Raw genomic sequence first — 26639 nt, forward strand, 5'->3', positions numbered from 1 at the left:
CCTTAGTTGATTTCAAAATCACGGATTATTTGCTATGAAACAAAATAATGGTCACTTCAGTCTAATCAGTGATGTGTATTATAAATTATTAATTAGGAGTGGTTCTGAATGTTTTATCCCTGGAGTTTCGGAACAGGGACGTATCATGTCTCCTTGACTCCTTCTCTTTCAGAGCTTCACCGCCATTTATGATTTGAATTCATATATATTATGAACTTGTTTAATAAGTTATGTTTTAAAAGCAACCGTGAAATTATTGATCATCACTTTCTAGTCCCTACCAAATGTAGAAAATGCGTGCTATGTTACGTTTATTCTTTTCTAGAAAAATTTAGAATGAATTAGTGTTGATAATAACAACCACCAATAAGACAAAATTTTGTAATTAGAAAATTTTTAATTGCTGTTTAAACCCGATGACCTATTAACCATGTACATTTTAACTCTATGTTTTAGACGGGCGTAAATTAAATGGACACAAGTAATATTTTCTGCATGTGTATTTTAGTAAATAAATAATCGAATAAATACTCTATATTTTATGAGTTTAAATTATGAGTAATTTTCCACATACAAGTGATTTTCAATACAAGTCATACAAGTCAAATATATTCATGCCATTTCACGTTTTTTTTGTGCCTCTTTTTTTTTCTTTTTCTTTCTCCGTGCTTCTTCTTCTTCTTCCTCTTCCTCTTCTTCTTTCTCCGTGTTTCTTTTCTTTCTTTATCAAAATCACCAGAAAAAACGAAGAAACATTATTCAAGGTACTGTTTTACTGTTCTTCTAGATTTTTTTTCTAGATTGTCTATGTCATGTGCCTAATCCTTAACCAGCAAAACATTAAAAGATTTCAAGAAAAAATATACTGTCTCTCCCTATATTGGGTGTATTTCTTAAATCCTTTGGGTGTATTTCTGTAATCCTTTGGGTGTATTTCTTTAGCTGTTTGGGTGTATTTCTGTAATCCTTTGTATGTATTTCTGTAATCGTTTGGGTGTATTTTTGTAATCGTTCGAGTGTATTTCTGAAATTCCATCATCTTCAAAACAATTTCAAATCTTGATTTTAGAAACCATGAAAATAAAAAAAAACAGAAGGAGATCGAAGGCAAAGAGAGAACGCTTTTCTATACAAATCATACAAGTCATTTATATTCACGCCGTTTTCACGTTTTTTTTGTGTTCCTCTTCTTCTTCTTCTTCGTAAAAAAAGAAACGAAGATGAAACACGCAAAGATGGTTCAGTAACGCGCGTGTTAGGGTCAACTTGTAAGACTTGTAAACAAAAATGACTTGTACGTGTAGCACTCCTCTTAAATTATATGTAAATTGTACTCCTAATTTTTTAATGAGCAATTTCCCAAGACCATTTTCTTGAGGAATAAATCTCAACAACCTCAAATGGGTGAAGCAAGTTCACTGATCACTACCCAAAACTTTGTTGAGTTGCAAGATGATTAAACAAGTTATTAAAATATTTGATAATTTGCACATTCAAAAAGTTAACGAGTTGATTTGTAGTTTTGTACCATTTTAAAAGTGTGATTTTCCAAAGCCTCCATTGTTTAAAACGGAACCAGATTTAATCTAGACTTTCTTGTACGTGAGTGAACCATGCATGTCACTTCTAAAATAGAAAATGGCAGATAATATTAATCTTTAAGAATGGATTTGCATGGCTGTTTATTCAATTTTTTTTTTCCTGTTTAATGCACAGATCATTATGTTTATGCTGAAATTCAAAATTAATGGAAGAACAAGAGATGTTCACTATCCAATAACAAGTTTTTCCCTCTAATAATAAAAATATAAAATTCGCAGATGGTAGTAGTCAGGAAATAACAAATGCAAGTTCTGTATTTCAGAAGAGGAAGCATATGATATGGGAAGATTTTCCAATGTATCAGTGTACTTTTTTGATATACTGGTATGACATGATTTCAAACCGTGAAGATATTGAATTAAATATGTTGATGGATGAGATCGTCAAGGTAGCTTATGTGGTGGCGTTAATAAATTGCAGAGCAAGGATAGACAAGAACCTGATCTCCCGTTAACCAAAGAACGATGAGTTGAGTTTCCTGGAGTTTTGCCCTTCGTGAACGGCTCATAGCGCAGTGGCTTTGTGGCTGAATTTGTTCAAAGCCAATGAATTGTTGGATGGGCTTTGTTGCTGTGAGCTTTATTTAGTGGAGTGGGTCTTCTTATTTTGTTTTTGAATAGCCAGTTGGATCGATCTATGGGCTTGTATTGTTACTTTATTAGGATAAATTTGTTTGTCCCATATCCTGATAAAAAATAAAAAGTATTATTGTAGCAGGCCAGAAAATTTTGTTTCGGTGAAAACCTGATGTGGATTTGATTGGTATAACTTGGTTTCTTATAAGCATGTGTTAGTGGTTGTAATAGTAGATCGATATAGTTATGAATAATGGAGGAGTTAGGGAATAAATAAAATACTAAATAAATAAAAAATTAACTATAAATAATAATAAAATTATAAGTAATAAAAATCTACAGTATAAAAGAATACTAAATAAAAGAATAGTAAGAGTAATAAAAAAATTATAGATAATATAATTTAATAAACTATATTTTGATATATTATTCATATATGTTTTTTGTTTTTGATATTTTGTCTGTTAGAATTTGTATTTGTTAATTTAACAAGTAAATATTAATTGTTATTATAAAGTTGGTTAATAAGATTTATTTAAAAAATTTAAATTAACATGATAAGATAAAATAAATTAATTCTTCAAATTCATGTTTTTTTAGTATTTTGTCTTGTAAAAGTAATTTTTAATAGTATAATCTTAATAATATTTAGTTTATTAGTATCTATTTTAATATAAAAATTACCAAATATAAGTCGTATTAACATGATTTTATTTTTAATCAAAATTAAATTTACAAAAAATAATTAAAATATGAGTGACGTATTATTATAACGTAAATTCAATCAAAATATCATACCAAAAAAAAATAATGTAATTCGAAATGAATGAGAGGTTAACGGTGATCTTACTAACTGCATGACCAATTAGGAGTGATAGGTGGTGGACATATTATTTAATGGATCAGTGCAATTAGCATTTTCATTGTTTTTAAAAGATGTTTGAAGGTAAAACATTACTAAAAAATAAAAATACAAAACAAATGTTAAAAAATAAGATACTATTTATTTTATTTTCACTTTTTTTTAATTAAGTTCCAAAAACTTCAATAATTTACCGTTTACATATATGGTGGTGGGATCAAGAGGCACACATGACAGGGTTCCAATACTTTTAAAAAATCTTATGATTAGAATGTATTCGTACAAACCCTTTGTTCTAACATGTAGCGTCAGGAGTAAGGATGAAAAAAATTGAAAACGTCTGGAAGTGTCTTCCACCGTTAGATTGTATAGTTAGATCGTGGCCATTCATGTGTCATGGATGGGATCAAATGAAACTTGTGTTTTAGTATTATTCTATTTGGGCCTCCTAGTCCGGGTTGTGTGTTGATACATCAACGCAGATGTAGCGGCAAATTTTACCATTGATCACTGGCTTCACGCCGAAAGTAATCTCCCTATTGTAGGGGGCAGATAACAAATCTTGTGCAGATTTTATTTTCTGCTGCAGAAATGGCGTGATGTATTCTTCTAGAATAGGATAATGATTACCAATATAAAGAAGATTTAGGTCATGTGGTGTACAAACAAACTATTGTTCAATGTACGGGAAATCGTCATGGGCGGGAATATGAATCCCGCTCTTCCATTGCAGGTGAGATATCAACGGTTTGTTTGATTGGAGGCAGCAATGGAAAGCACGTGTGGAATGAAAGTTTTGAAATGTTTATTTTTTTTATTTCTTTTTTTATTTTAACAAAAACAAATTTTATGTTTAACTTTTCAGTTTTCACAGTATATAATTTTCAAAAAATATTAAAAAAAAAAAGATAGATTTTCAGATATAAAAAATACTAAAAATATGTTTAGTTGATTTGTTTTAAAAATATATTTTAAATGATTTAGAATGACAAAATATATTTTTATTAAGCATATGATTTTTGGTATTTAAATTTTTTTAAATTAATAATTAACTTTTATACACAATTAACATGAAATAAATAACTGTATTATCATGCAAATTTAAAAAATTTGGTATCTCTATATATATATATTTTTGGTTTTTTTATCATGACATTCTATAACAATAAACAAAATAATTGAAAAAATAATAAATTCATTTTGTTGATGATTCTTTAGATTTACTTTCGAATGAATTAATCATTTAATATTATAATTTTTTTATATTAACACATTTTTTTAGAAAAAAATTTATTAACAAAATAATAAATAAACAAATGTTAAAGGTAAGGAAATAAAAGTTTAAAATAAGAATCCAAGTTTGTTGTTGATATTTTTAAATTTTTACCGTATTCTTTTAAATTTAATCACAGATATTTTCATGAATGATTATCGATTTAGAACATAATTTTCATTGCTAAATAATTTCTTTAAATGATATGGTATTACTTTAAACAAATTGCACGTCCATGTTAATTCAGAAAATAAGAAAAGTAGAACTAAATAATAGAAAAGAACCAACACATATTTAAGAATCAATTTAGATAAATGAGTTAATTAAGTTAACACGTGATTTGGTGTTCTAAAATTATACGGAGTTTTAAGGGAGTTTTATTAAGAGAAAAAGAAGAAGTTTGTTTATGTAATTTTAGTGCTCCATAATTAAGAAGAAAGCGGGAAAAAAAAATTATTTGAGCTAAATATCTTTTTTATTTTTTTATTTTTATGAGTTTACCTTACGTTTGAGTTGATGTTAAATGATTATAAGCAGAAAAAATTTTAAAAGAATTAAAAAAATAAAAATATTATTTTAAGCTTAAGCTTAAAAGGCATAATATTTTTTCGGATAAATAACATTAATAAATCAAGTAGGATTTAGTGTTATCGAAAAGTTCCAAATAAAAAAAAAAAAATTTCCGAGCACATCTCCCAGGAACAAATTTCTTACAAAAATTTATGTAAATCGAATTGACCAAATTTGATTTAGTTTCTCTAGTGCTAAATTGAATTAGTATGAATTAAATTAGTAGAAATAAAGGTAAATCGAAATGGATATCTTCGATTTATGAATGCATGAAATTCATTCATAATATATATCCTAATTAAGGATGAGTATGGCTTACGGGTAGATTCATTAATAATATAGTCTATTTTTGAAGTTGAGGTTGGAGACACCAGAAACTTACGTCTGAGTTAATTAACAGAAACATAATGTATAATTCTATATCAATAAATTATAATTTAGACATAAAAAAAAAAATTAATTTTATATATTATTTATCTATCAATTATAAATTGTTGTATTCATGTGCTGTGCTAGAATTATACAAAAAATATGACTATAAAATTCGTAATAATTAAAAATATTAAAAATATTTATCTTTGTCATTGTCTTCTGTCATAAACGAGATAAGTCTCAAAGTGGTCCATGAAGTTGCACTCGAACCTCATAGTAGTCCCTGAACTAAATAGTTACTCATATTCGTCACTGAAGTTGTACTCCGGGACTCAGATTCGTCCTTCCGGCACATTCCGTCCACCTGGCACTACCGGAAAGCTGATCTGGACTCTATCGTGACACGCTGGCCAGGTAACAGCTAACTGACGTGGATTTGTAAACTTTTATGGTGCAATTTGGTTCCTAAATCAAAATTAAAAATTTTAATCCCCAAATTTAATTATTATTCTCTTCTCTATAATAGTAACATCTCTCTTTTCTTTTCTTCTCTTATCTTCTTCATATGGATGTGAAAGAGACTACGAATTACAACTTCAATGAAAGCACGCATGCATATGTTTTGTTAATTAAGAATCACATACTATGTCTTTGTATTTAACATTTTATGCACTCATTTAACTCTAGTTTAATTAAAATGTTTGACAAAATTCAATTTTATATGATTTTACAAAAATATATCTCTTTTATTTACGGAATTAAAAAGTTACACTGTTATTATTAGATACTATATTACATTTCTTTTCGAATCATGTTCCAAAATAATCATGCATCACTCTAATTTAACTGTCATTCACATATTATTAATATAAAGTGTTATATTATGGCATTTCAAATCTTATGACATCTCCATTAAGATGACGTGTTTAAGATTTTATTATAATTAGATAGGTATTTCAAATTAATTAAGGGTAATATTAGAGAAACAAAAAATAGCAAAAATTTATCTAATTTAATATTTATTATTTTGGTCTCTAATTAATAAAAAACTAATTTATCAAAATAAATATAATTAACTAATTTAAGACACGAACTTGACATATTAAAATATTAATCATATCATCTTTTTGTTTGTAAATGTCATGCTAACATTTTAACATTTTATATTAGCATTAGAGATGAGTTTTGATTCACAATTTATGAATTTAGGAATCTATTTAATCATTTTTAGAAGTTAACAAATTTTTATGATCGTTCACAATTTTAGAAACTAAACTTTGCATTATTTCTTTAATTATATATATCACATAAGTTTTTTTATGTTATAATCTCAACATATTTATTACAGAAAAAAAATGGGATAAAAGCGGTTAAACTTGTTCTAATAATGGTTGTTAAGAAGACTCTAGTTGTTGTTATTGTTATAAGATACTTCAACTAAAAATAAACAAAAAGAAAAATCTTGTGAATTTGGGATATGAAGATCTATGCCTGTACAGAAAAGAGGGATTACTGTAGAGAATAGAATGATGATTAAATTTGGGGATTAAAATTTTTAATTTTGATTTAGGGACCAAATTGCACCATAAAAGTTTTATAATCCACGTCAGCAACGTGTCACGGGAGAGTCCAGATCAGCTTTCCGGTGGTGTCAGGTAGACGGAATGTGCCAGAAGGCCGAATCTGAGTTTTGGAGTGTAAATTCAGGGACGAATATGGGTAACTTTTAAGTTCAGGGACTATTATGAGACTCGAGTGCAATTTTAAGGACCACGTTGAGACTTATTTCGTCATAAACAATTTAAGGAGCTTTGTGCGTTGTATTTCTTCTTCCATTCAACCTACAATCAATACATTAAAATAAGATCTGTGTAATAACCGTGACGTATAAACAGAAATATTTTTTACTAATCAGGACAAAAATACACTAAAATGAATTTTTGTTGAACATTCAATATATTAATTTTTGGGCACGTTACCTAAATTATATAAGAAACTGGTAACAATTTTTAGTGTTAAATTTATGTTTAACATTGGATGTGGTATGAAATATCAGTTTTATTTATTTTTTTTTTTTTACATATGATATTATTTTTGTAGAGCTTGGAATGTTTTTTAATAATACAGCAAATTCTAGACCCCAACCAAAAAATGAATGACACATTTTGTATTTATGTAGTAAAATACTAAACACTAACTGTTCAATAATTTTTTTACCAACCATACCTTATACAATAAAATATTTTTACGTTATATTAACTTTTTTTAAGCTACCAATTTATGTGAAATGAATCCTTAATTATCATTTGATTAAGATAATTAAGTTTAAAATATAATTTTATTATTCTACAATAAGTGTACCTCAAATATAAATTAATTGTATTCTATTATAACTAAGAAATAATAAAATTAATTTATACTTTATTATATCAGACAGTTTCTTATATATAATAATATACTGATATGTTTTTTTATTTAAAGTGCAATTATTGTAGTATATCAATTCGGGAATAATGAAATTGTATTTTAAAGTTAATGATCTCATTTAAATGAGGATTGAGTAGTTGTTTCACGTATACGGGTAGTGTAAAAAAAATAACATAAAACAAAATATTTTGTTCTGTAGAATTTGGTAGGTGAAAAAATGATTGTATTGTTAGTGTTTAGTGTTTCATTGCGTATGATATGGTAGGTGAAAAAAAATAAATGTAAAATGTGTCTCATGTATATTGTGTTGGGGTCTAGCACTTTCTGTAGTATAAAAAAATATCAAACTATATAAAAACCAAAACCATGTATGAAAAAAAATAGATGAATGCTACAGTGCCTTTGAGATTGTGCCTAACTTATCAAAAAAGGCAAATAGATAATATTTAATAAGTTTTAAATATTTTACTTTTTTATTTTAAACATTTTATTTTTTACTTTTAAAAGCAAGTTAGACAATTTAGACACCATAATAAAAGGTACCATAAAACTCACCAAAAAAATAAAACTAAAACTGAAATTTCAGACCACATACAATATTAAATATAAATTTAATAATAAAAATGTTTAATTAATCTGTTGGTCCCTATAGTTTCGTAAAATTTTCAATTAGGTCTCTATACATTTTTTCCTTTTAATTGAGTTCTTGCACTAATTTTTTTTTAATTGGGTTCCTACCCTTTTTTTTTTCTCTTTTTATTTAGGTCCCTACAGCAATTCTTTTTTTTTAGTTGGGTCCCTGTATAATTAAGCCAATTACTATTAAGAGTGATTTAAATGAAAAAAGATTTAGTGTAAGGATCTAATTAAAAAGAAAAAAAGTATAAAGATCTAATTGAAAATTTTATGAAACTAAAGGGACCAACAAAATAGTTAAACAAAAAAAATAGAATGATAAAATATAAAAAAAATGTATTATAAATAGTTTTATTTTGATTAAAAAATCGTATGAATATTTTGAGGAGTCTTATTTTGATATAGCAATGAAATCAATATTTTTTTTATTTTTTATTTTGTTATATTAAGATTTAAGAAAATAGATAGTACTTGATAGGATAAAAGATGTTAATTATTTAATTTGGAGCTTATGTCGTAAGAATAGAAAACTCTCCGCTCTCTGTTGGGAAGAATGGTACTCAACCAGTTTGCGATCTGTCCTCCACCGCTACATCCCGTACCAATTTAGACAGAATTGTGAAAACGCTTATTCAGGTTAGAGTAGCAAGAAGTTGTAATTGAGTAATTTTAGTTGCATTTCAATTTATTTAGATAACTTACCCTCAATTTTTTGAAAGAGCCAAAAAAGATTTATGATATAAAGAACAAATTTAATAATTTTACTTATAATTTTTAATAATGACGTAAAACATTTAAAATAAAGCATGTAAATTACAAATCGAATAGGAAGTTAATCATTTTCAAGTAATTTCAGTGAATATCGGTAAATTATTTTAAATTTATGCTGTTAATGTTAGAAATTTAACCCCCAATTGTCTAAAAAATGAGAATATGCATAAGTAAGAGTTAGTTTCACTTATATTTAGAAAACTAAGCATAAATTTAGTACTTAACTAATGGACTAATGTTAAAAAAACAGAATGTGATAACATATTATTTATTAAGAGGAATAAAAGTATGCCTTAATATTCATCTTAAGGCATCTGTTATTATATGAATCTGTTACAATACCATATGAGGTTAAAGTTTTCCATATATTATTGTAAAATAAAGTTTAGATTTACATATAACAATCAAATAAGTTTCTTGCAACTATAACAGAGGCTTAAAAAAATATTAAATAGCTTGATTTTTTATGTAATACCCCGTTGGAAAATATTAGCGCTACTGATTTAGTTTTAACTTTCACAAATAGCCAAGGTTTTCCAAGTAAAGGGCTTGATGGTATCTATTGAATCGATGTATGGCTTGCCTTGACCACGATAAACTCATTTGTGACTTTTGAAACACAACATTCAAACTGGGGAAGGGTGGAAGAATTAACATTTGCCGGGTCTAGTGGGCACGGAGCAACCTAAAGCGGGTGCACATCGGATCAGAGTCATCACCCCCTCTCTGTGGGCCATACTCCGTCGTACACGTCTTGTCTGGAGAAGAAAAAGCTAAGGCGCACAGAGGCAAGTTTGCTTATATAGGGATCCCTCATTGCACCTCCACGTTCATCCAACTCCATATCTTCTCCTCACTCCATATTTCCAAACCTCCGCTGCTGTGTTCCTTACTATGTCGTTAGCCATGGGGGATGAGCAAGTTGTGCCGAATGATTCTCAACTATCGGAAGAAGGAAATGGGTACGTTCTCTAACGAAATAGGGATTCTTATTTTGCACTTCCACTCGTAGTTAGATGCGATTGTTAACTCTGAAGTAACCTTCTCTTTGTTCTCTGTAGGCGGGTTCTCTCGACTCAGTGCCCTACCAACGCACAATCAGCCACTGACGTTGGAATCATCAACGTCAACCCAGAGTTGCCCGTCCCCGTGGTCAGTATCCGAAACCCTTGGAAACCCGTGTTGATTTGTTGTTTTTGTAGAATATGTTGTTTGGATAATGGACCTAAGACCTATTGTGTGTGATTGGTTTAACACAGCAGCCACTTGAGGGAGTTACGAAGACAACTGAGGGTCAACAGGGCCGAGCCGACATTATCTCGGACGTTCTCCGAAGCATCCTAGATGCAGTTGAGGTTCCTGCCTGACACCATTATTTCATTACTTGTTTTAGTAAAGTCGAGGGGGTTTTGGTGAAACAAAAATAAACGGTGATAATGCATGAAGTGTACATGGGGGTGGCACAAAAGTTATAAATGTTAGCATATATTTTGGTCAACACAGGGATCCGACACATGTAGTGTACATGATGTGGGAGTCTGACTTTGTAGGGCCCCTTTTAAGCATAACCAAATTTTTTTTATCAAATGCAACCGATGAAAGTCTTCATCAAGTATGTTTTGTCGTCCGCGAAGATGCTCAATCTCAATTAAATATGTCTTGTTTTGTGGCCTTGTAGCTTTAATAATTGGTGGAACCCATTGTGAAAAGTTTTAGTTTTTTCTTTTTGTATGCAGAGGATCGATGCTAGATCAGTTACTCTGGAAGCAAACTTTGTTGAACTTCAGCGTTTGCTCAAGGTTCGGAACTCAAGCGGTGTGACCCCCTTGATTGTAACTACAGGAACTACCACTGTGACAACATATGCGAGAAACAATCACAGTGTTGGGAGAGGACACCCAGACACGGGAACCACTCCCACCACAAGATGTCAAGGGATTCAGAAGATCCACACCTACACCCACCTGATCAATGCAGCCAATAAAGGGAAGGGTCTTATAGAAAGCAATTCCGGGTACATGTGCGATGTCATAATCCCCAACTCCCCTGGTTACGATGATGACGTTGTCATCGACGAGAACCTATCTACCCCACCTCCAGTTGTTGGCAGGCGGCAGATGGAACTGCAAATTGGGTCTATGATGCATTGGGAAACTGGCACACCTAAGCTGAGCCTTGGCGGGAACACTACACGCCGCTGTCCCGATCAACGGTCAACTGATAAGGTGTACACATATAACTCCCAACATTTCTCCATGTGTTACAGCTGTGTGTCCAACTTTTTGATACAACATCTCTGGCAGTTGATTTAAGCTAATTTGTTCCCAGATCATGCAGGCCTTTAATGACCTCCCTGGTTTTCAGCAACTTGACTGCACAAGTGTCGTGTGTGAGTTATTCTCGGATGCAGCTACACCGATGCCTCTACCCAAGATACCTAAGGTGGAGCAAGCAAGTCCCATCTCAGACCATCCCAAACTGCCGATATCTACGGTTGATGATGCAAACGAGATCCTACCAGAGTTGGCGGGAAAGTCGGTAGCTCCGCCGAGGCAGGGTGGGAGCGGGGTCAGGCGTCCTGGACTGATCTCACGGCTTGACTCACCTATCTATCTCATACCAATGGTAACAAAGGAAAACTGTGGAAACCTTATTAATTCAAGTGTAAGTATGGTCTGCATACTATGCAGTTTTTCTGTTGATTGCAGAGCTATGAGATGGTTTTCGACCCAACTGCGGATATGGATCTCACCTACGACGAGTGCCGCATCGCTGCGTATCTTTACGGCAAGACAGAAGACCTTAAGTGAGTCCTTCCGTCATTTGACATTATTTTGCCTATCCTGATTGCCAGTTTATATAGCCAAACTGGTGTGGAATATCTTAATTAATTTCATTTTTCTTTGTTGCAGTGAGGTAGTCTTCAAATTTTATGAGTTGGAGGTCGCCAGGGGCATGTTCCACTCTTTGATCCCAAAATTTGTTCCCCACTCTGATGTAAGTGACTCCAACTAAACATAAATGACCTGCTGATATACGAACTTCGTCGGTGATGACTTGCATGTTGTTGTTGGTTAATGGGTTCCTCGTATTGGAAATGGCAGATTGTGAACATTGTTGTCCTGTTTGCTTCTCTAAGAGCATCAAGAGAAACTCCCATTCGTTTTTGGTTCCTCCCAAGTCCCTTCGCTGTTGATGTCCTTCAGCTGAGGCCCATCGACATGATAGTCAAAAAATACCTGTGTCGCTGGATGCCTGCCACAACTAAACTGGAGAAGGTATAATTTAAAGATCTTTGGTTTCAAATTCAGATTCCATAATGTTAGGGTGCTAGGCGAATGTGGGGAAACCATATTTTGTGATCATGGCAGGTTATTATTCCCATATGTGAACCCAGTCATTCATGGTATATTATGGTAGTCCACGTCAAACAAGGCAAGGTTTACGCTCTTGATATCACCAAGACTGAAGAAACCATGGAACGTAGAGAGCGCAACATGCGTACAATCGTAAGCTCCTTGGCCTTTCACATAGTTTTCTAACGACTTCATGACTTCCGTGTGGTGTGTAACTACTTTGCCAAGCAACTAACCGTTGTAACATGTTTCATGCAGATGATAACTTTGTCACAAATTTTCAAGCAAGAGCAGAATCTTAGCAGCTTCACAGAGATCTCTCCTGATCCTACAACTTGGGGACCCATTAATTATCCCAAAGGAGTACCCAACCAACCAAACAGGTGCTTTAACGATTTATTTAGTGATAGTCTATGTCATGTGCAACTATTATTGCCAAACCGGTATTTAGTTTGCTAATTCCGGGTTCTAACAAGTCATTTCTGTGAAAACCAGCAACGATTCCGCTGTGTGGTGCCTTTACTGGCTACTGAATGACGGGTTACTTGACCCTAGGAGGCTTGGTGTCATGATGAATGGAAAGGTGAGAATGAAAACTGCAACAACTATCATCTTGTCTGACTGGAACCAGAAGAAGCAGGCTGTGGATCAGGAGGCAGAGAAGCTGTGGGGCACCCTCATGCGCGCTCATGACTAGTTTCCATGGTCATGGACGCATGCAACATGGCCGTCTCATATGTGCATGTGTTGTGAATGGTTATAATTTGTAAAATAGCTTAGTAAGGTTTGATATGTATAAAGCCTATGACTCTAATGGATCTCAATTGGATGGTAAAGTGTGGAAACGAGTGGTCCTTCCACTATGGCAGGAGCACCCATATCAACACATTACCCTTTTGCAATCAAGGTGGAAAAGACCAAATCCTTTTGACTATAGTACTTATGTTTGGTGTCCTTGTTCATTTAGGATGGTATTTACAGTATCAAAGATGGGTGTCATTATGACAACTTTTGTGTAAGGTATGTGTATGAGTTAAGAATGATGCATCAAGCATGATAGTCATCATGACTCTGTTTATGTAAGGTATGTATCTGAGCTAAGCATGATAGTCATTATAACTTTATTTAACCAAAATCTAGATTGATACATCCTGTGTGGCTACATGTTTTCTTTCAGTCCTCTGATCCATGGAGGGGCATGGATATTTCAGCTAAAAGTGCTTAGTATATTTGGACTTTATTGTTTGAGCGCACATTAATGCACCGTGCGACTCACTCAAATAATGCTATATTTGGTGCCCAGATAGAAACAAAGTAAATGTAAGCGAATGCTAAAAAGTTTGAGTTTATTTAGATAATCAAATATTAGAATATCATCTGATCTGATCATGGGAAATTTGGTTTCACAATTATCATCACACATGAAACAATTATTATTTTGTTCGCGAGCAGTACCTTAACTTAGTAATTTAGTATAGATTTTGAGCACTAGTTTATGTACTGTAATGATTAACATGAAATTTCATATAAAGTTTAGAGTGGTAATTCCAACGAAGGCTGTATCAAAAAAATTAAATACATTGCACACGTAGTTGGTTCAGAACTGCATGGTAAAGACTATTTACAATTTCCACGTTGAAAGAATTAAGACCATTTATATACAGCGAATTAAGCAAATATGAAGGTCCCTCTACAACGGCACAGTAGGTCATATATTTTCCTTTCCATGCTTTGTGATGAACCCACATCTCCATAGGAAGTTCTGGCTTCATTGGCCGAAGTGCTTGCAGGGAACAAAACCTAATTCATCCAAGATTCACAAACTTCTAGAGCTTTCTTCCATATAGCCAAGACTACTCACTCAACAGCAAACGATTCCAAATACAATTTTGCATTGTACTGCAAGATCTGGACATCCAAAATTATTATATATTTAGAAAAGACAACAGAAAGAGCGGCAGAATACAGTATAACTATTTTCATTCTCAGGCATATTCCAAAACCAATAAAAGCCTCTTGGGGAAACTGCGGCTCAGTAGATGTCAAAATATTTTGCAAAATCTGCAATGCAAAAAAAAATGTCAGAGGAGAAAATAGGATTACAAGGAACTTTGAAGGTTTGTTTTAACGAATTAAAGCAGAAGTAGCCTCTTCGAAAACCTGCAGTTGACTATTTCCATCAAATAGTGGCTTCCCAGTGATTAGTTGGTACAATATTGCCCCTACACTCCATAAATCAGCCTGCAATTACAATACAATTTTACTTTTTCATTCTTGTTAAAAAAGAAGAAGGAGTAACAAAGATTTGCATGTACAATCCAATATTGGTTCTAACTATCATCACCATGGCATCGTATTTTTTATTTTAAATTATTTCTGGAGCCATGTAAAATGGTGAACCACACAGAGTGTCAGCCGAATCCTGGGGTGTGAGAGATCTAGTATACCAGCAAATTAGTATAAGGAGTAAACAAAGTTATAGTATTCTTGATTCCATCCTGTTGGAATTAAAAACCATTGGAGAACCAAATATAGGAAAACAGTTTGAATGCTTGCCAGGGAGAGAGAGTGACAGGGAGAGAAAGAAAACAGGAAAGCGGGGTGGGGGGTGTTCCACAAGTTAAGAAGGTGCAGCATCAAGGATCAAACAATGTCATGGTAGCATATCATAAATGATATTCATATTTAAATGTCAAACAGTGTTGTTTATGGATAGTTTCCCCACTGGAGATGGCTGAGTGTCATGTAAATCTGCCATCAATCATGTATGAAGAAGCAAGACACAGCATCCTTTTTCAGAAAAATATTATTAGGTCATTCTAGCATAACAACACGCAAGTGATAAGTATAAAATGTAAAGAGTAAAGGTAAATAAATGCCAACTTCACGGATCTGAAATGTTTGTCACCGAATTCACAGATACTTAACTATATGCACTAGTAATATGCAACTGAGCAACACCCATATATAAAGGTTTTCAACAACAAGTGCTATATAACAAAGTTACTACAACTAGTCAACGGTAAATGGAGCCGCAAGAAGCGACAACATTCCCCCTAATATACTAGTACCACTAAAATGAACATATGCCACTCCGGAGCATATCAAAGGTCGCCAAGTGACACAGCCTCCGGGTTGTTGGAAGGAACATCTTCCTGCACCACCTGCATGAGAAACATGTAGTCACATTTTAACCAAAGACGTGCACCAATTATTCATGGAATTAAATGTAATATGCTACATCAAAGAACGGGCCCATGCAGCAGAAAAGAAACGAGAACCTGATCATCTTTACCTGGATACCTCGAACTCTCTTATTCACGCCCACACACGGCTGGCCACCCTCCTGACCTGCACGATTTGGACAACGGGTCCTTCGATGACCGAGTCGGCCACAGTTGCTGCACTTGCGCCGTTTTTTCCCGGTCGATGCGGATGCCTGGCTGAGTCGACCTGTACCCTTTGTTCTCACGCTGATGGGGTCCTTCACTCGTTGTTCCTCCGCCGTTACTCCAACGTCTTCCGCGGGCCTAAGGCCATTCTTAATTTCCAAGCAGATTGTGTCAGTTAGTACCTTATGTGAGTAGTACTTGAAGTCCTCATCGCTCATGCATGCAACCCGGCCTAGTCGTGTGCATAGCTGAGCAAAAGCTCCCAGCCGGGACCTATACGTTGTTGTTTGCTCCTGTGTTTCATTTCCAGTGCAATTTAAGCCATAGTGCAACTTTGCTGTCTTCGACCATCTGCGGAGCACAAGCGTATTGGGAATGATAGTATAATCCAAGCGCACCAACACAGCTAGTATGTGGACACAGGGCAGTCCGAATGATTCCATTCTCAGGCAGGTGCAGCTGAATTTGTTACCCACATGTTGCCTCGAAACCTCCCACTTCTTTTCCGGCCTGCGATATTTTTGAACAACATATACTTCACCCTCAGCATTTTCATTGCATCCACATATGTGAATTCGAACGCACCTTTTAAGAGCTTCACGAAATCTCCAAAACATCTCCCGTGTGTACTTTATCCACCCATCCTTCTCAAGCTCAACAAACTCAGTTTGCAAGACTGGAGTTCCATACCATGAACGAAATTCAAGCTCGTCTTCATTGTCTCGCAAGAAATCAATGCATCTTTGGAAGTTTGTGACAAATTCAAGGACCCCGTATCTACTCTCCACAAACCTGCCTAACTTGGCATGTAGAGACTCACAACGGGACGTTGTCCGTATGCCGGCAAAAAATCGGCCTCTGATGTATGCAGTCGCCCATGCAGTTTTTTTGCGGTACAAATCCTTCACCCATTCGACTTCACGAACCCCACACTCATCCAGCATCGCCTCCCATTGTGCCTCGAACTCGTCAACCTCCATGTCCGCAAGCATGCAGTGTCTAAATAGCTGGGTGAATCGTGAGTCACATATATTGGAGGTCGCATTACGAAGCAAATGCCAAGCACATAGCCTGTGATGGGTTTCGGGAAATACATGACGTATAGCATTTCGCATCGAGGTATCTCCATCTGTGATGACTGCCTTAGGGGCCTTTCCTTCCATGCATTCCAAAAACTGCTGCAGAACCCAGATGTAGGACTCTTGCGTTTCACACGAGACCATTGCACATCCGAAGACACATGTTTGGTTGTGGTGGTTAACTCCCGAGAACACAACAACAGGCAAATTGTACTTGTTTCGGCCGTAAGTAGCATCGAAGGCTAGAACATCTCCGAATATTGAATAGTCGAAATGACTGCGCCCGTCACTCCAAAATAGGTCACAAAGATTGTTTTCAGACCCAACCTTGTACCTCCAAAATATTCTGTTGTCTACACGGGAAACACCTTCCAAGTATCGAATTGCAGCGCTTACATCTCCATTTTGCATTTCTCTTTGTCGCCTCACCTCATTATACATGTCTTGCTTTGTGAATGTCACAAGGTTAAAGCCCCCAAGCTGTGCCGCGAAGGACTCATATATTTTAGGAATGCTGATACCAACCTCCCTCAAGCTAGTCATTTGTGCAATCTCTACTTCAGATAGCCGCCTGTGCGACCTCAAGTAATCGACGAACTTGCCAGATGCGAGTTCATGATTATGCTCATCCACAAACCGAGACACGTACCATTTGCCACTCCCATCTTTTCTCTTTATCCTCATCTCGGCAAGGCAACCACAACGAGTCACAATCTTGTGCTCCCGTTTTCGATTAGCCATCTCTAGCCATTTCTTCTCCCGATACCCTTGCCTATTGCACACAAATGTGTATCGCACAATATCCCCTGCACTATTTGTTACCTTCCTCCCTTGCCTCATAGAAAACCCCTTTAATCGGCTATAGTTATTATAAAAGGATTTGGCTTCATCTGGACTGTTAAATTCCATTCGAAGAACATCATCTGGCCCCACTCCTTCATCCGAATCGAACCCTTCGTTACGCCCGTCATCCTTACTTTCATAGTCACCAAAGTATTCCTCCGCTTCAATTCCCATGTCATATAATGCTTCCTGTATAATTAATGAAATCCATTATTCATCATCGGGGACACGGGTGGTCAAAAAAACCAGTTTAACAAAACTGAACATAAACTGCTCTAATAAACCAGAATTTTTAAACAAAATCAGTAAACTGAAACTATACTTTTTGAATAAAAACGAGTTTGCTAAAACCAATTTTTTATGGTTCAATTAGGTTTAAACCCAACAAAACTGGTATCTAATTTCACTAAAGTAATGTCAATACTAAGCACTTTTTCGACTGTTGGTAGCGTAAAATGACTATGACGTGATGTACAGGTGCCATAGTCTGTGCTTTAATTTCATTTCTCATGTCTTAATAGTTTCTGATTGGTGTTAAAAGATTAGTTTGCCAATAAGACAGCCTCAAGAATTAATAATTATCCTATGGCATTAAAAAAATTGGTCCTATTTTATAAGCTCACTCAAAGTGAGGATTAACTTATTAATTACATACTACTTTGAAGGCTAAAATAATCATAAGTTTAATTAAAAAGTCATTTTTTTTCAGCTATTATCAACTAATCTTTTTTAAATAAATTTTGTATCTTAAATTCTGTTCTGAATTTCATATTTTAAGATTGAAATTCTAATTATAAATCCTCCGCTAAAAGTCAAGGAGCTATAACTCAAATGACATAATCTCTTCGTATCCACCTAAAGGTCTCGGATTCGAGTCTAACTCCTATTTTTGAAAAAAAAAAAATCCTCCACTAAAAAGTTTTAAAATTAAAAAAATAATTTCATAATTAAAAATTTTTTAATGTTAATTAATAAATAGTTTTTCCTTTACTTATTCTCATTTTTCCACAAACAATGCTGCCTCATTACAAGGAGCATAGTTTAGTTTGGCAATGAATGGTGCCATTTGAAGAAGTAGGTAGATATCGATCTTGCCTAATCTTAAAGAAGAGTAAAAATATTACAAACTCTTCTTGCTATAATTGAAGCAAGAAAACTTGTCTTACTTCACTCCAAAGCCAGCTTCTTGGCATTGACCATCTACTAGAGAATATGATCATGGGAATATTAGTGGAAATCTAGCTTGTGAAAACTGAAGATTAAACAAAATACAACAAGAAAAGACTCTGAATTCTGGTGGGTTAGAAATAGATTAGATTAGAGAATATGATTGAGCAACAAGTGCGAATGTGACTAATTTTGTTGGCAACAGGAATGTTCTGAAGGCCACCATCGATGTACCTGAAGCTGATGAAATGAACTTTTACTGCACCCATCTTGATCATCTTGATGAGAATTGGAGGATGAAGCAGATTAATGTAATAATCCAGTCTAATAATGATGAGCCTCACATCTTAGCTGGAGGACTTAACTCACTTGATGAATCAGATTACTCACAAGAAAGATGGACTGATATTGTTAAGGTATATTCTTATCCATAAGCTTTCAAGTTTTAACCATAGTCAAATGTAAATATGAGAAATTAAAATGGGGTTAATGTCCAAAGTGGCTTCCTAATAAGTCACACGATAGTCAAATTAGTCATTAAAACATTCCATAAAACAATTTAGTTTACATCCAAAGGGATTATCATTGATTTACGTAATTGGAAGTAACTGAAATGATTTACAGTGAAACGTAGAAACCGATCACTGATTCAATCCGAGTAACTCCAGACAGGGACGGATCCAGAAAGTTTAGTATGGAGGGGCAGAATTTTAGATAAATTTTTTTCATTTCATAAAAATAATTAACATATACTTATTAGAGTTAGTTTTTTAAAAAATTTATCAACAAAATATATATAATTATAAATTTTTTTCATAATTTTATTTTTAATATAATAGTTACATAAAAAAATATAACAATATCAATAGTACATTATAAAATTATAAAGTACCAATAATTTATAGCGTGTTTAGTTAAAAATGATTACATATCTTATTAATTAAAATTAATTCTTATAAAAATTTGAAAATAAATAATAAATTATTAATTATTTAGAAGACACAATACCTTTATAGAATACAAGATATAAGATATTTTTATAAAAATTTTTCTTTCAACAACGTAAATTTAGAAGAAAAATAAGTAATTTTTTATAAGAAAAAAATATCTAAAGTACATAATGTGATTAGCAACATATAACTACGTAAGTTATTATTAATATAATAATATAAAATTTAAATATGTTAATATAAAATAAACAAATGATTTTTTCTAAATAAATACAAGATTATTATATAAAAACTAATTTAAAAGTTACAAAAGCTTGAGGGTATGATATTAAATTAGTTAAGTGAAAAATATTAGTGAATTAAACAATTAAGACATAAATCTATCATATAATAAAAAATAATATATATAAAAATACTAAATTATATAACATTTTTTATTTTTTTAAATACATATCTCATATATAAATATAGTTTCTAAAAATTTTGGGGGGGCCGAGGCCACTACTCGCCCCCCTCTAGGTCCGTCCCTGACTCCAGAGGATATACCTCAACAGAAAACTAAGAGTAATGACACAAACTTAAGTCAAGTTAGTCCTACGTATGATTTGATATTATTTTTTCCCTTTGTTTTGTTTTTCAGTACTCTGAAGAGATTGGAAAACCAATACCAAAGGTTGAAGTGATGAAATATCTAAAGAGTAAGCACTACACGGATGCTAAGGACTATTCACGGGAATGTGAATCTGTTGTGATGATTGCCAAAGGACAAAGTAAAACAAGAATACCTTAAGCTTTTAATTATGTGACATACATTTCATCAATTTTGAAAACTCCTTAATCCTCAAAATTATAATGCAGGTGTGCAAGGGACATGTAAGTATGGAACAAGGATAGATTACATATTATCATCATCAGATTCAACATATAAGTTCGTAGCAGGGTCCTATCTTGTGCTTTCTTGCTAAGGGACTTCAGATCATCACATAGTCAAAGTTGATGTGGTTAAAGAAAATAATAGCATTCTAAACAGTAGTCCTCGTCAAGAAGAAAATAATAATGTAACAAAGAAGCAGCAGAGAATGAAAACACAGCCAAGTCCATCAACTTGTATATGGAACAAAAACACATACGGGAGAGATATAGATTGAGTTTCTTATTTTTCTTTTTCTTCTCTTTAATTTGCTTACATTAATCATTGCTGAATTTAACTATAGTTTCGAAGATGGGGCAGTTCAGTTAGTTTTAATTTGTTCATGCTTCCTAATCCTCTAATCATATGTGTTCTGTATAAATCTGTGTTTCCTAAAAGACAAAAGATTTACAAGATTATTGAGAGGCAAAATGTCATGTCTTACACATTTTTCTTTTGTTATTTCTTTTTGGAGTTGTATAGCTTTTGGTTTTTGATTTATGAACTCAAACAACCATTATTTATTTATTTCTCTCTTTTGATAATAAGGGCCCCATTGCTTTCATCACATAATACAAATGGGGAATAGTAGAAGGCTAATATTTTTAGTGTAAAAGGAAAAAAAGAAAGTTGATTAGTGTTAATTCAAATATAAGGTAAAAACAAAAAAAAATTTTATTACCAGAATAAAAATATCTAAAGAATCTTTTGATAGAACATAGGTTATAATCAAAGAAGTCACAAAAATTGGTACTTGCATTACCATGGGACATGGGTTGCTGCTGTTTTAGTTTTACTCAAAGAAGTCAACGCCTTAGTAATTGGTGCTATTGATTTAGAGAAACTTGACATTAACTCCAATATTAATGAATCAAAGTCGAAGACTATGGACCATGATCAAGGTACATATAAAGATATATATACATAGAACAGAGAGAACAAGGACTCAAACAAGATGGCAGAAGAGGAATCCATCATAGAGAAGGTGGAAGAGTATACCAAGAACGCAATGTTAAACCTGCCAATAACAACTAATTCGATTCATTAAGAACACCGCTCCCAATCCTGATTTACTATACACATCAAATTTTCAACAAATGCATCTCACACGGCTGCTGCATCATCAGAACTAATATTACCATCTAAATTGACAACTATAACAACACATTATGTTAAAAGGCATATTTTTACTAATTTTCCCTCCCGCGAACACTCCCATAAATCTGACTACAAAGTTGTTGACCCATTTTTTTCCTTCAAGGCTAACATTTAAACCACAGCATATATCACCAACCATGTTACATTCAGAGATTAAATCATACTTTCAAACACTAATAGGAACGTACCTGCTCTTGTAAACCTACACCGCTGCGTTGAACCCAATCATCCCTGCTCCTCACATTCCACTGGCACGTTCCCTCTACAACACCGCTGCAGGACCCCATCCTCTCTGAATAAATTGAAATCATTACAACAATTAGCACAATTGGGTATACTTAATGTGTCATTCACTTTTTCTCTTATTTCTCTACTTTACAGATTTTAAAGTGGAACTCACCTATTGCTCTAAATGCAACGCAATTTGTCGTACTGAGTATTTATCCCACCAACTTCTCCTGCCCAGCACTGCAACCGCCACGCCAGGAACCGTTCAATACCTGACTACATCCACTCAATGAACACATTCAAAGGACACAAACACAGAAATGGAAGACCCCAAGAGCCACCACGTCGGGAAACCCCCTCCCTCCTCTTTGTAAGCTCATCTACTATTGCTCCAACAATCATATCCTTTGGAAAACACAGTTTTCTTTTTATTAAGGCATTTGCCAGGGTCGCCTAAGACCGAGCCGACCCGGAGTCACACCCAAAAGATAAATACAATTTAAAAAGAAAACACTAACAGCAACTACACTCCCTCTTAGTGGAACTTACCTCCCCAATCCTGATGCACATAAGCCTACGTCACTCCTTGAATGAATCCAAGGCCCTACCAGATAAGAATCTTGCTGCTTCAATAGCGGAGGGAGACGGCGACGCAAGGAGTGAGCCACCGGAGAGAAGGTCGCCGGGGAGAGGAGTCGGCTGCTGGAATATCTTCAAATCGGCTCTTCTCCTTGGGAAGATGCCGGAACTCAGCATAGCATTATGCATCTCAACATTGCGTTCCTTTAACAAATATTCCAGCGACATCAAAATTACACCTTCTTCTTCCTCACACTTTCCTAACCTTCCAATCCTCCATAATTGTGGAAAATATCATCTACCCATTACAATACAAATCTGATTACTTTTTTTTTTTAATTACAAATCTTCTTTTTTTTTTTTGGGTATGAGAAACTAAGAGAGAGATGAGAGTTCTTGGAGAGAGATCGAAAAATCTAACTCTATTAATTACAAATCTGATTAGTTATATAACTTTTTTATTTCACATGTTTTTTCTTTTTCAAACCCATCATACAATTTGGGCTAAAAATTATCAACCATTAATTCAAAGAAGTAAGTTAGTCCAAAAAAAAAAGGGCATACGATAAAAGCCCATTAGCCAAGAGTCACCACCGGCTTATTTTAATTCGGCTATCTCATAATAAGCTTTCTTTGAGGATTATTTTTAGCCGTCCATTGAGTGTCATTTCATGGTGTTTTTTGTCTTTACACAATATTGTACGTAACAACTTTTTAATTGGCTACCTAATAGTACTTGTCACACCAATGTATCAGTAAAGTGATTGTAACACCTGAAAATTTTCCTATGATATGTTCCACACATAACACATAGGAACAGATACTCGAGCAGAGAGCCTAGGCCCACTTCCCTTACGAAAGAAGGGTAAAACAGTCAATACATAAAGAACCACACAGTCTCTCATTACGAGAACCACAGGATTTACCGATTCACGTTAACCCCCTTCCTTATCACTACTTTATGGATGTAAATCTGAATTTGCTAACTCATTGCCCGACATCATAATTCATTAAAATACAAGGTTGAGAGGTGATTTGGCTCACAAGATTCATGAATGAAGAGCAAAATTACCCGTAATTATCTTAATAAGCTACCTACATAGAGTCATAGATGAAGTTTTAATGTGAAATTATCTCATAATGTGCTGTTACGATCAATTCAAAAACAAAAATATATAGGCACGTGAAACTATGTTGACGTTGGGCTAATAAGTTATTATGTGGAAAACGAGTCTGAATCCACCAGCTCAACTTAGCAAAGCACTGCATCTCCAGCAATGTGAAAGAAAAAAAGAAAAAGAAAAAGAAAAAAATCGGCACTTTGAAGTTTGAATACAAATATTTAGTATAGAAAATCAGAAATTAGAGAATAGAAAATTGCAGTCTAGGTGTTTGTGTTATAGCATTCTGGCAGAGAGACAAGTTCGCAGTTAAACGGCGCTTCCTGTAGCCGTACCACTACCCTACCCTACCACCCCTGCCATAGTGCCATGTGCCAACCAAAACCAACGCACTATAATCATCATCATCATCCTTTTACTTAATGTTACAATTTACAAAGATAACGAAAATCAAGGAACTCAAAAATTAAAGCTGAGCTGCGTTGCTGGCTGCTGCACCCTGCAACTGTGTTTGATGCTGTTTCCATTTATGCACCTCTAATTATAATAATTAAGAAACAGAGTATAACAACAATTGAAGGAAGAACCGATCAAAATCGGAGTTGGGGGAAAAATGAACTAGTTAAAACTTAAAAATAGTCATGAGGAAAGAAAGATTTACCTATATGTATATGCCCCCCATGGCCCGTGATCGGTAAAAGACAACAATCTGAAACGACCCATAGGTACCAAGAAAGAGAAAATTAAGGGGTAGGCCACACCTCACCACTAAATTAGAGATTAAAAAAAAAAAGCCTACAGGGAAATCCTTTTTCCTTTCTTTTTTTTTTTTTTGGTTGGGTTGGGTTGAGGCGAAGAATAGCATCCATGATTGGAGGACAAGAATGAAGTTCAATCAAAGATACCTTGGATTTGGAACATTATGGAATTGAATTAGTATATACTGAAGAATCAATAATCAGGCATGAGCTGACTGATTTTGCCTTCATCGAGAGCCATCTTGTGCTCCGTGACTTTCAACCATATGCAAACCCCAGTGAAGCTGAGGACGAGGCTGGCAAGGCCACTCCCGAGCCCGATCCCAACAATGGCCAAAACAGACAGACCCCTGGTCTTGATGGGCGGAAGAGGGTAGCCGTAGAGATCCTTGTTCCCCAAGAAGGAGGTAGCGTTGAAGCGGGGCAGAGTGCCGGTCCGGTTGGACAAAGAAGGCGGTATGGGACCGGAAAGCCTGTTATTAGAGACATCGAAGGTGGAGAGCCTGACGAGGAGGCCCAATTGCTGGGGAATGGGACCAGTGAGGAGGTTATCATGGAGGTCAATGACGTTGAGGTAGGCGCACATTGTGAGCTGTGGCGGGATCTGGCCCTGGAGTTGGTTAGAAGAGAGGTTGAGGACGGCGAGGTTGACGAGGGACTGGATGTCGGGAGGGATGGGTCCGGTGAGGGCGTTGGAGGAGAGGTCGAGTGATTGGAGGTAGGTGCAGTTGGAGAGGAAGGGAGAGATGGTTCCTCTGAGAGAGAGGTTGTTGAGGGAGAGCCTCAAGATGCGGCCGTTGTTGCAGGTTGCCCCTTGCAGGTTGGATAGTGAGTCGTTGCAGGGTTTTTCCAGATTCTTTTCTATCCAATTCTGTAGGGACCTGTTTGGATCCTCTAACGACTTCGCTAGGTGCCTCAGGCACGCCTCGTCGTTTGGATCTGACTCGCAGCTTCTCATCATCACTGCTAGTGCCACCAACACCACCGCCGCCCCGAATGCTACATCCATCTACCCCTCCGCCACTTCCAGTCAACGGGGGCAAATTTCTTTTTAATTAAGGTGTATTTGTGAGAGTAGTAAAGCACTTGGCCAAATTTGGTTAGGGAGAGGAGAGGGAGAGGAAGAAGGGTCGCGCATGCGGAACATGAAAGTAAGTAATGAGTTGAGCGGAAGTGAAAACGAGCTGGCTGGGTGTGGGGACTCGGGACTCTCCATTTGGACTCGCCTGCAAATGTGACAGCGACATTACACCCAAGGATATTCTTGTCTTTTTACTCCCTCACGTTCAATTTCAAATTACCTTTACTTTTCATTTATTAATTCTATAGTATACTAATCACCAAGATTCATTGCTTCGGGTGTGGTTGACTTGAGAGTCGACCCGTGCATTATCTGTGTGACCGTATAATTCGCAGGATTCCTATGATTAGGCCTGCTCTGATCATCAATCAATGGCAAAAAACACCAATAATAACAATCTGCATCTGCCACTTTCCGCGCTTTCACTCCCAAATCAATCACTTCTTTACAGCCCAACAGCCAAAACGAGAGAAAAAAAAAAAGGCCAAGGAAGCTCGTTCAAAACGTAGCCTAAGAATGACTATTATTCTCTCAACAAAAGTAACTAGTGCCACGCATCATAAACAAACATTACATATACACCAAATTCACGTACATACCATTCATTTATAATTAAAAGAATATAAACAATGGCCGTTGGATATTTATTTGAAATCCGCGTAGCATCTTGATGTACTGAACAAGAATAATGATAGTCGTAGAGAGAGATGGCACATGCTCATGGTCATGGTCATGGATGCCTCAAGGACACAACTCCTACACCACCATCTATCAAAATCACAACACAACAGCTCCTCTGATTTTCAAGTTTGATATGAAAAGTTTAATAGTTATTTAAAAATTATTAGTTTATATTTTTAGAATACTAAATTTAGTTTAATATATTTTGATTTTGTTTATTCAGTTATTATATTAAATTTTATGTTTAT

The 26639-nt window shown here is 34.6% G+C and overlaps 4 protein-coding genes across 10 annotated transcripts; 2 read left to right on the forward strand and 2 right to left on the reverse strand.

Annotated features, from left to right (window-relative positions):
* The first annotated feature begins 9639 nt into the window (after positions 1–9639).
* On the forward strand, positions 9640–13591 carry LOC112748167 (uncharacterized). 2 transcript variants are annotated; one of them, XM_025796368.3, is made up of 11 exons: positions 9640–10050; positions 10150–10240; positions 10348–10443; positions 10825–11313; positions 11417–11713; positions 11797–11894; positions 12001–12085; positions 12193–12366; positions 12460–12597; positions 12703–12827; positions 12940–13591. In XM_025796368.3, exons 1-11 carry the CDS (start codon positions 9983–9985, stop codon positions 13139–13141), a joined length of 1863 nt encoding a protein of 620 aa, XP_025652153.1. In that variant the 5' UTR covers positions 9640–9982; the 3' UTR covers positions 13142–13591. The 2 variants fall into 2 exon arrangements, with proteins under 2 accessions (XP_025652153.1, XP_025652155.1); XM_025796370.3 differs by having other exon boundaries at positions 11426–11713.
* A 415-nt stretch (positions 13592–14006) lies between these two features.
* Positions 14007–23303, reverse strand: LOC112748169 (protein FAR1-RELATED SEQUENCE 5). 5 transcript variants are annotated; one of them, XR_011872764.1, is made up of 7 exons: positions 22721–23183; positions 22344–22576; positions 22132–22235; positions 15740–17947; positions 15516–15608; positions 14605–14685; positions 14007–14505 (listed from the first exon to the last, which is right to left on the reverse strand). XR_011872764.1 is itself a non-coding variant. In XM_072217571.1 (6 exons), exons 3-6 carry the CDS (start codon positions 22228–22230, stop codon positions 15549–15551), a joined length of 2292 nt encoding a protein of 763 aa, XP_072073672.1. In that variant the 5' UTR covers positions 22231–22235; positions 22344–22576; positions 22721–23183; the 3' UTR covers positions 15287–15548. The 5 variants fall into 5 exon arrangements, 4 of the variants coding, with proteins under 4 accessions (XP_025652158.1, XP_072073672.1, XP_025652159.1 ...); XM_072217571.1 differs by lacking the exons at positions 14007–14505; positions 14605–14685 and having other exon boundaries at positions 15287–15608; positions 15740–16346; positions 16422–17947; XM_025796373.3 differs by having other exon boundaries at positions 14007–14685; positions 22344–23303.
* Positions 19093–20965, forward strand: LOC140179062 (uncharacterized). Its single transcript, XM_072217577.1, has 3 exons — positions 19093–19341; positions 20516–20645; positions 20734–20965. Exons 1-3 carry the CDS (start codon positions 19174–19176, stop codon positions 20838–20840), a joined length of 405 nt encoding a protein of 134 aa, XP_072073678.1. The 5' UTR covers positions 19093–19173; the 3' UTR covers positions 20841–20965.
* A 767-nt stretch (positions 23304–24070) lies between the features above and the next one.
* Positions 24071–26139, reverse strand: LOC112748170 (receptor-like protein 44). Of its 2 annotated transcripts, XR_003174998.3 has the most exons (3): positions 24777–26139; positions 24533–24580; positions 24071–24408 (listed from the first exon to the last, which is right to left on the reverse strand). XR_003174998.3 is itself a non-coding variant. In XM_025796375.3 (2 exons), exon 1 carries the CDS (start codon positions 25636–25638, stop codon positions 24823–24825), a length of 816 nt encoding a protein of 271 aa, XP_025652160.1. In that variant the 5' UTR covers positions 25639–26139; the 3' UTR covers positions 24071–24580; positions 24777–24822. The 2 variants fall into 2 exon arrangements, 1 of the variants encoding a protein (XP_025652160.1); XM_025796375.3 differs by having other exon boundaries at positions 24071–24580.
* Between the last annotated feature and the right edge of the window lie 500 nt (positions 26140–26639).

The sequence above is a fragment of the Arachis hypogaea genome, chromosome 15, assembly GCF_003086295.3.
Source record: "Arachis hypogaea cultivar Tifrunner chromosome 15, arahy.Tifrunner.gnm2.J5K5, whole genome shotgun sequence".
NCBI lineage: Eukaryota > Viridiplantae > Streptophyta > Magnoliopsida > Fabales > Fabaceae > Arachis > Arachis hypogaea.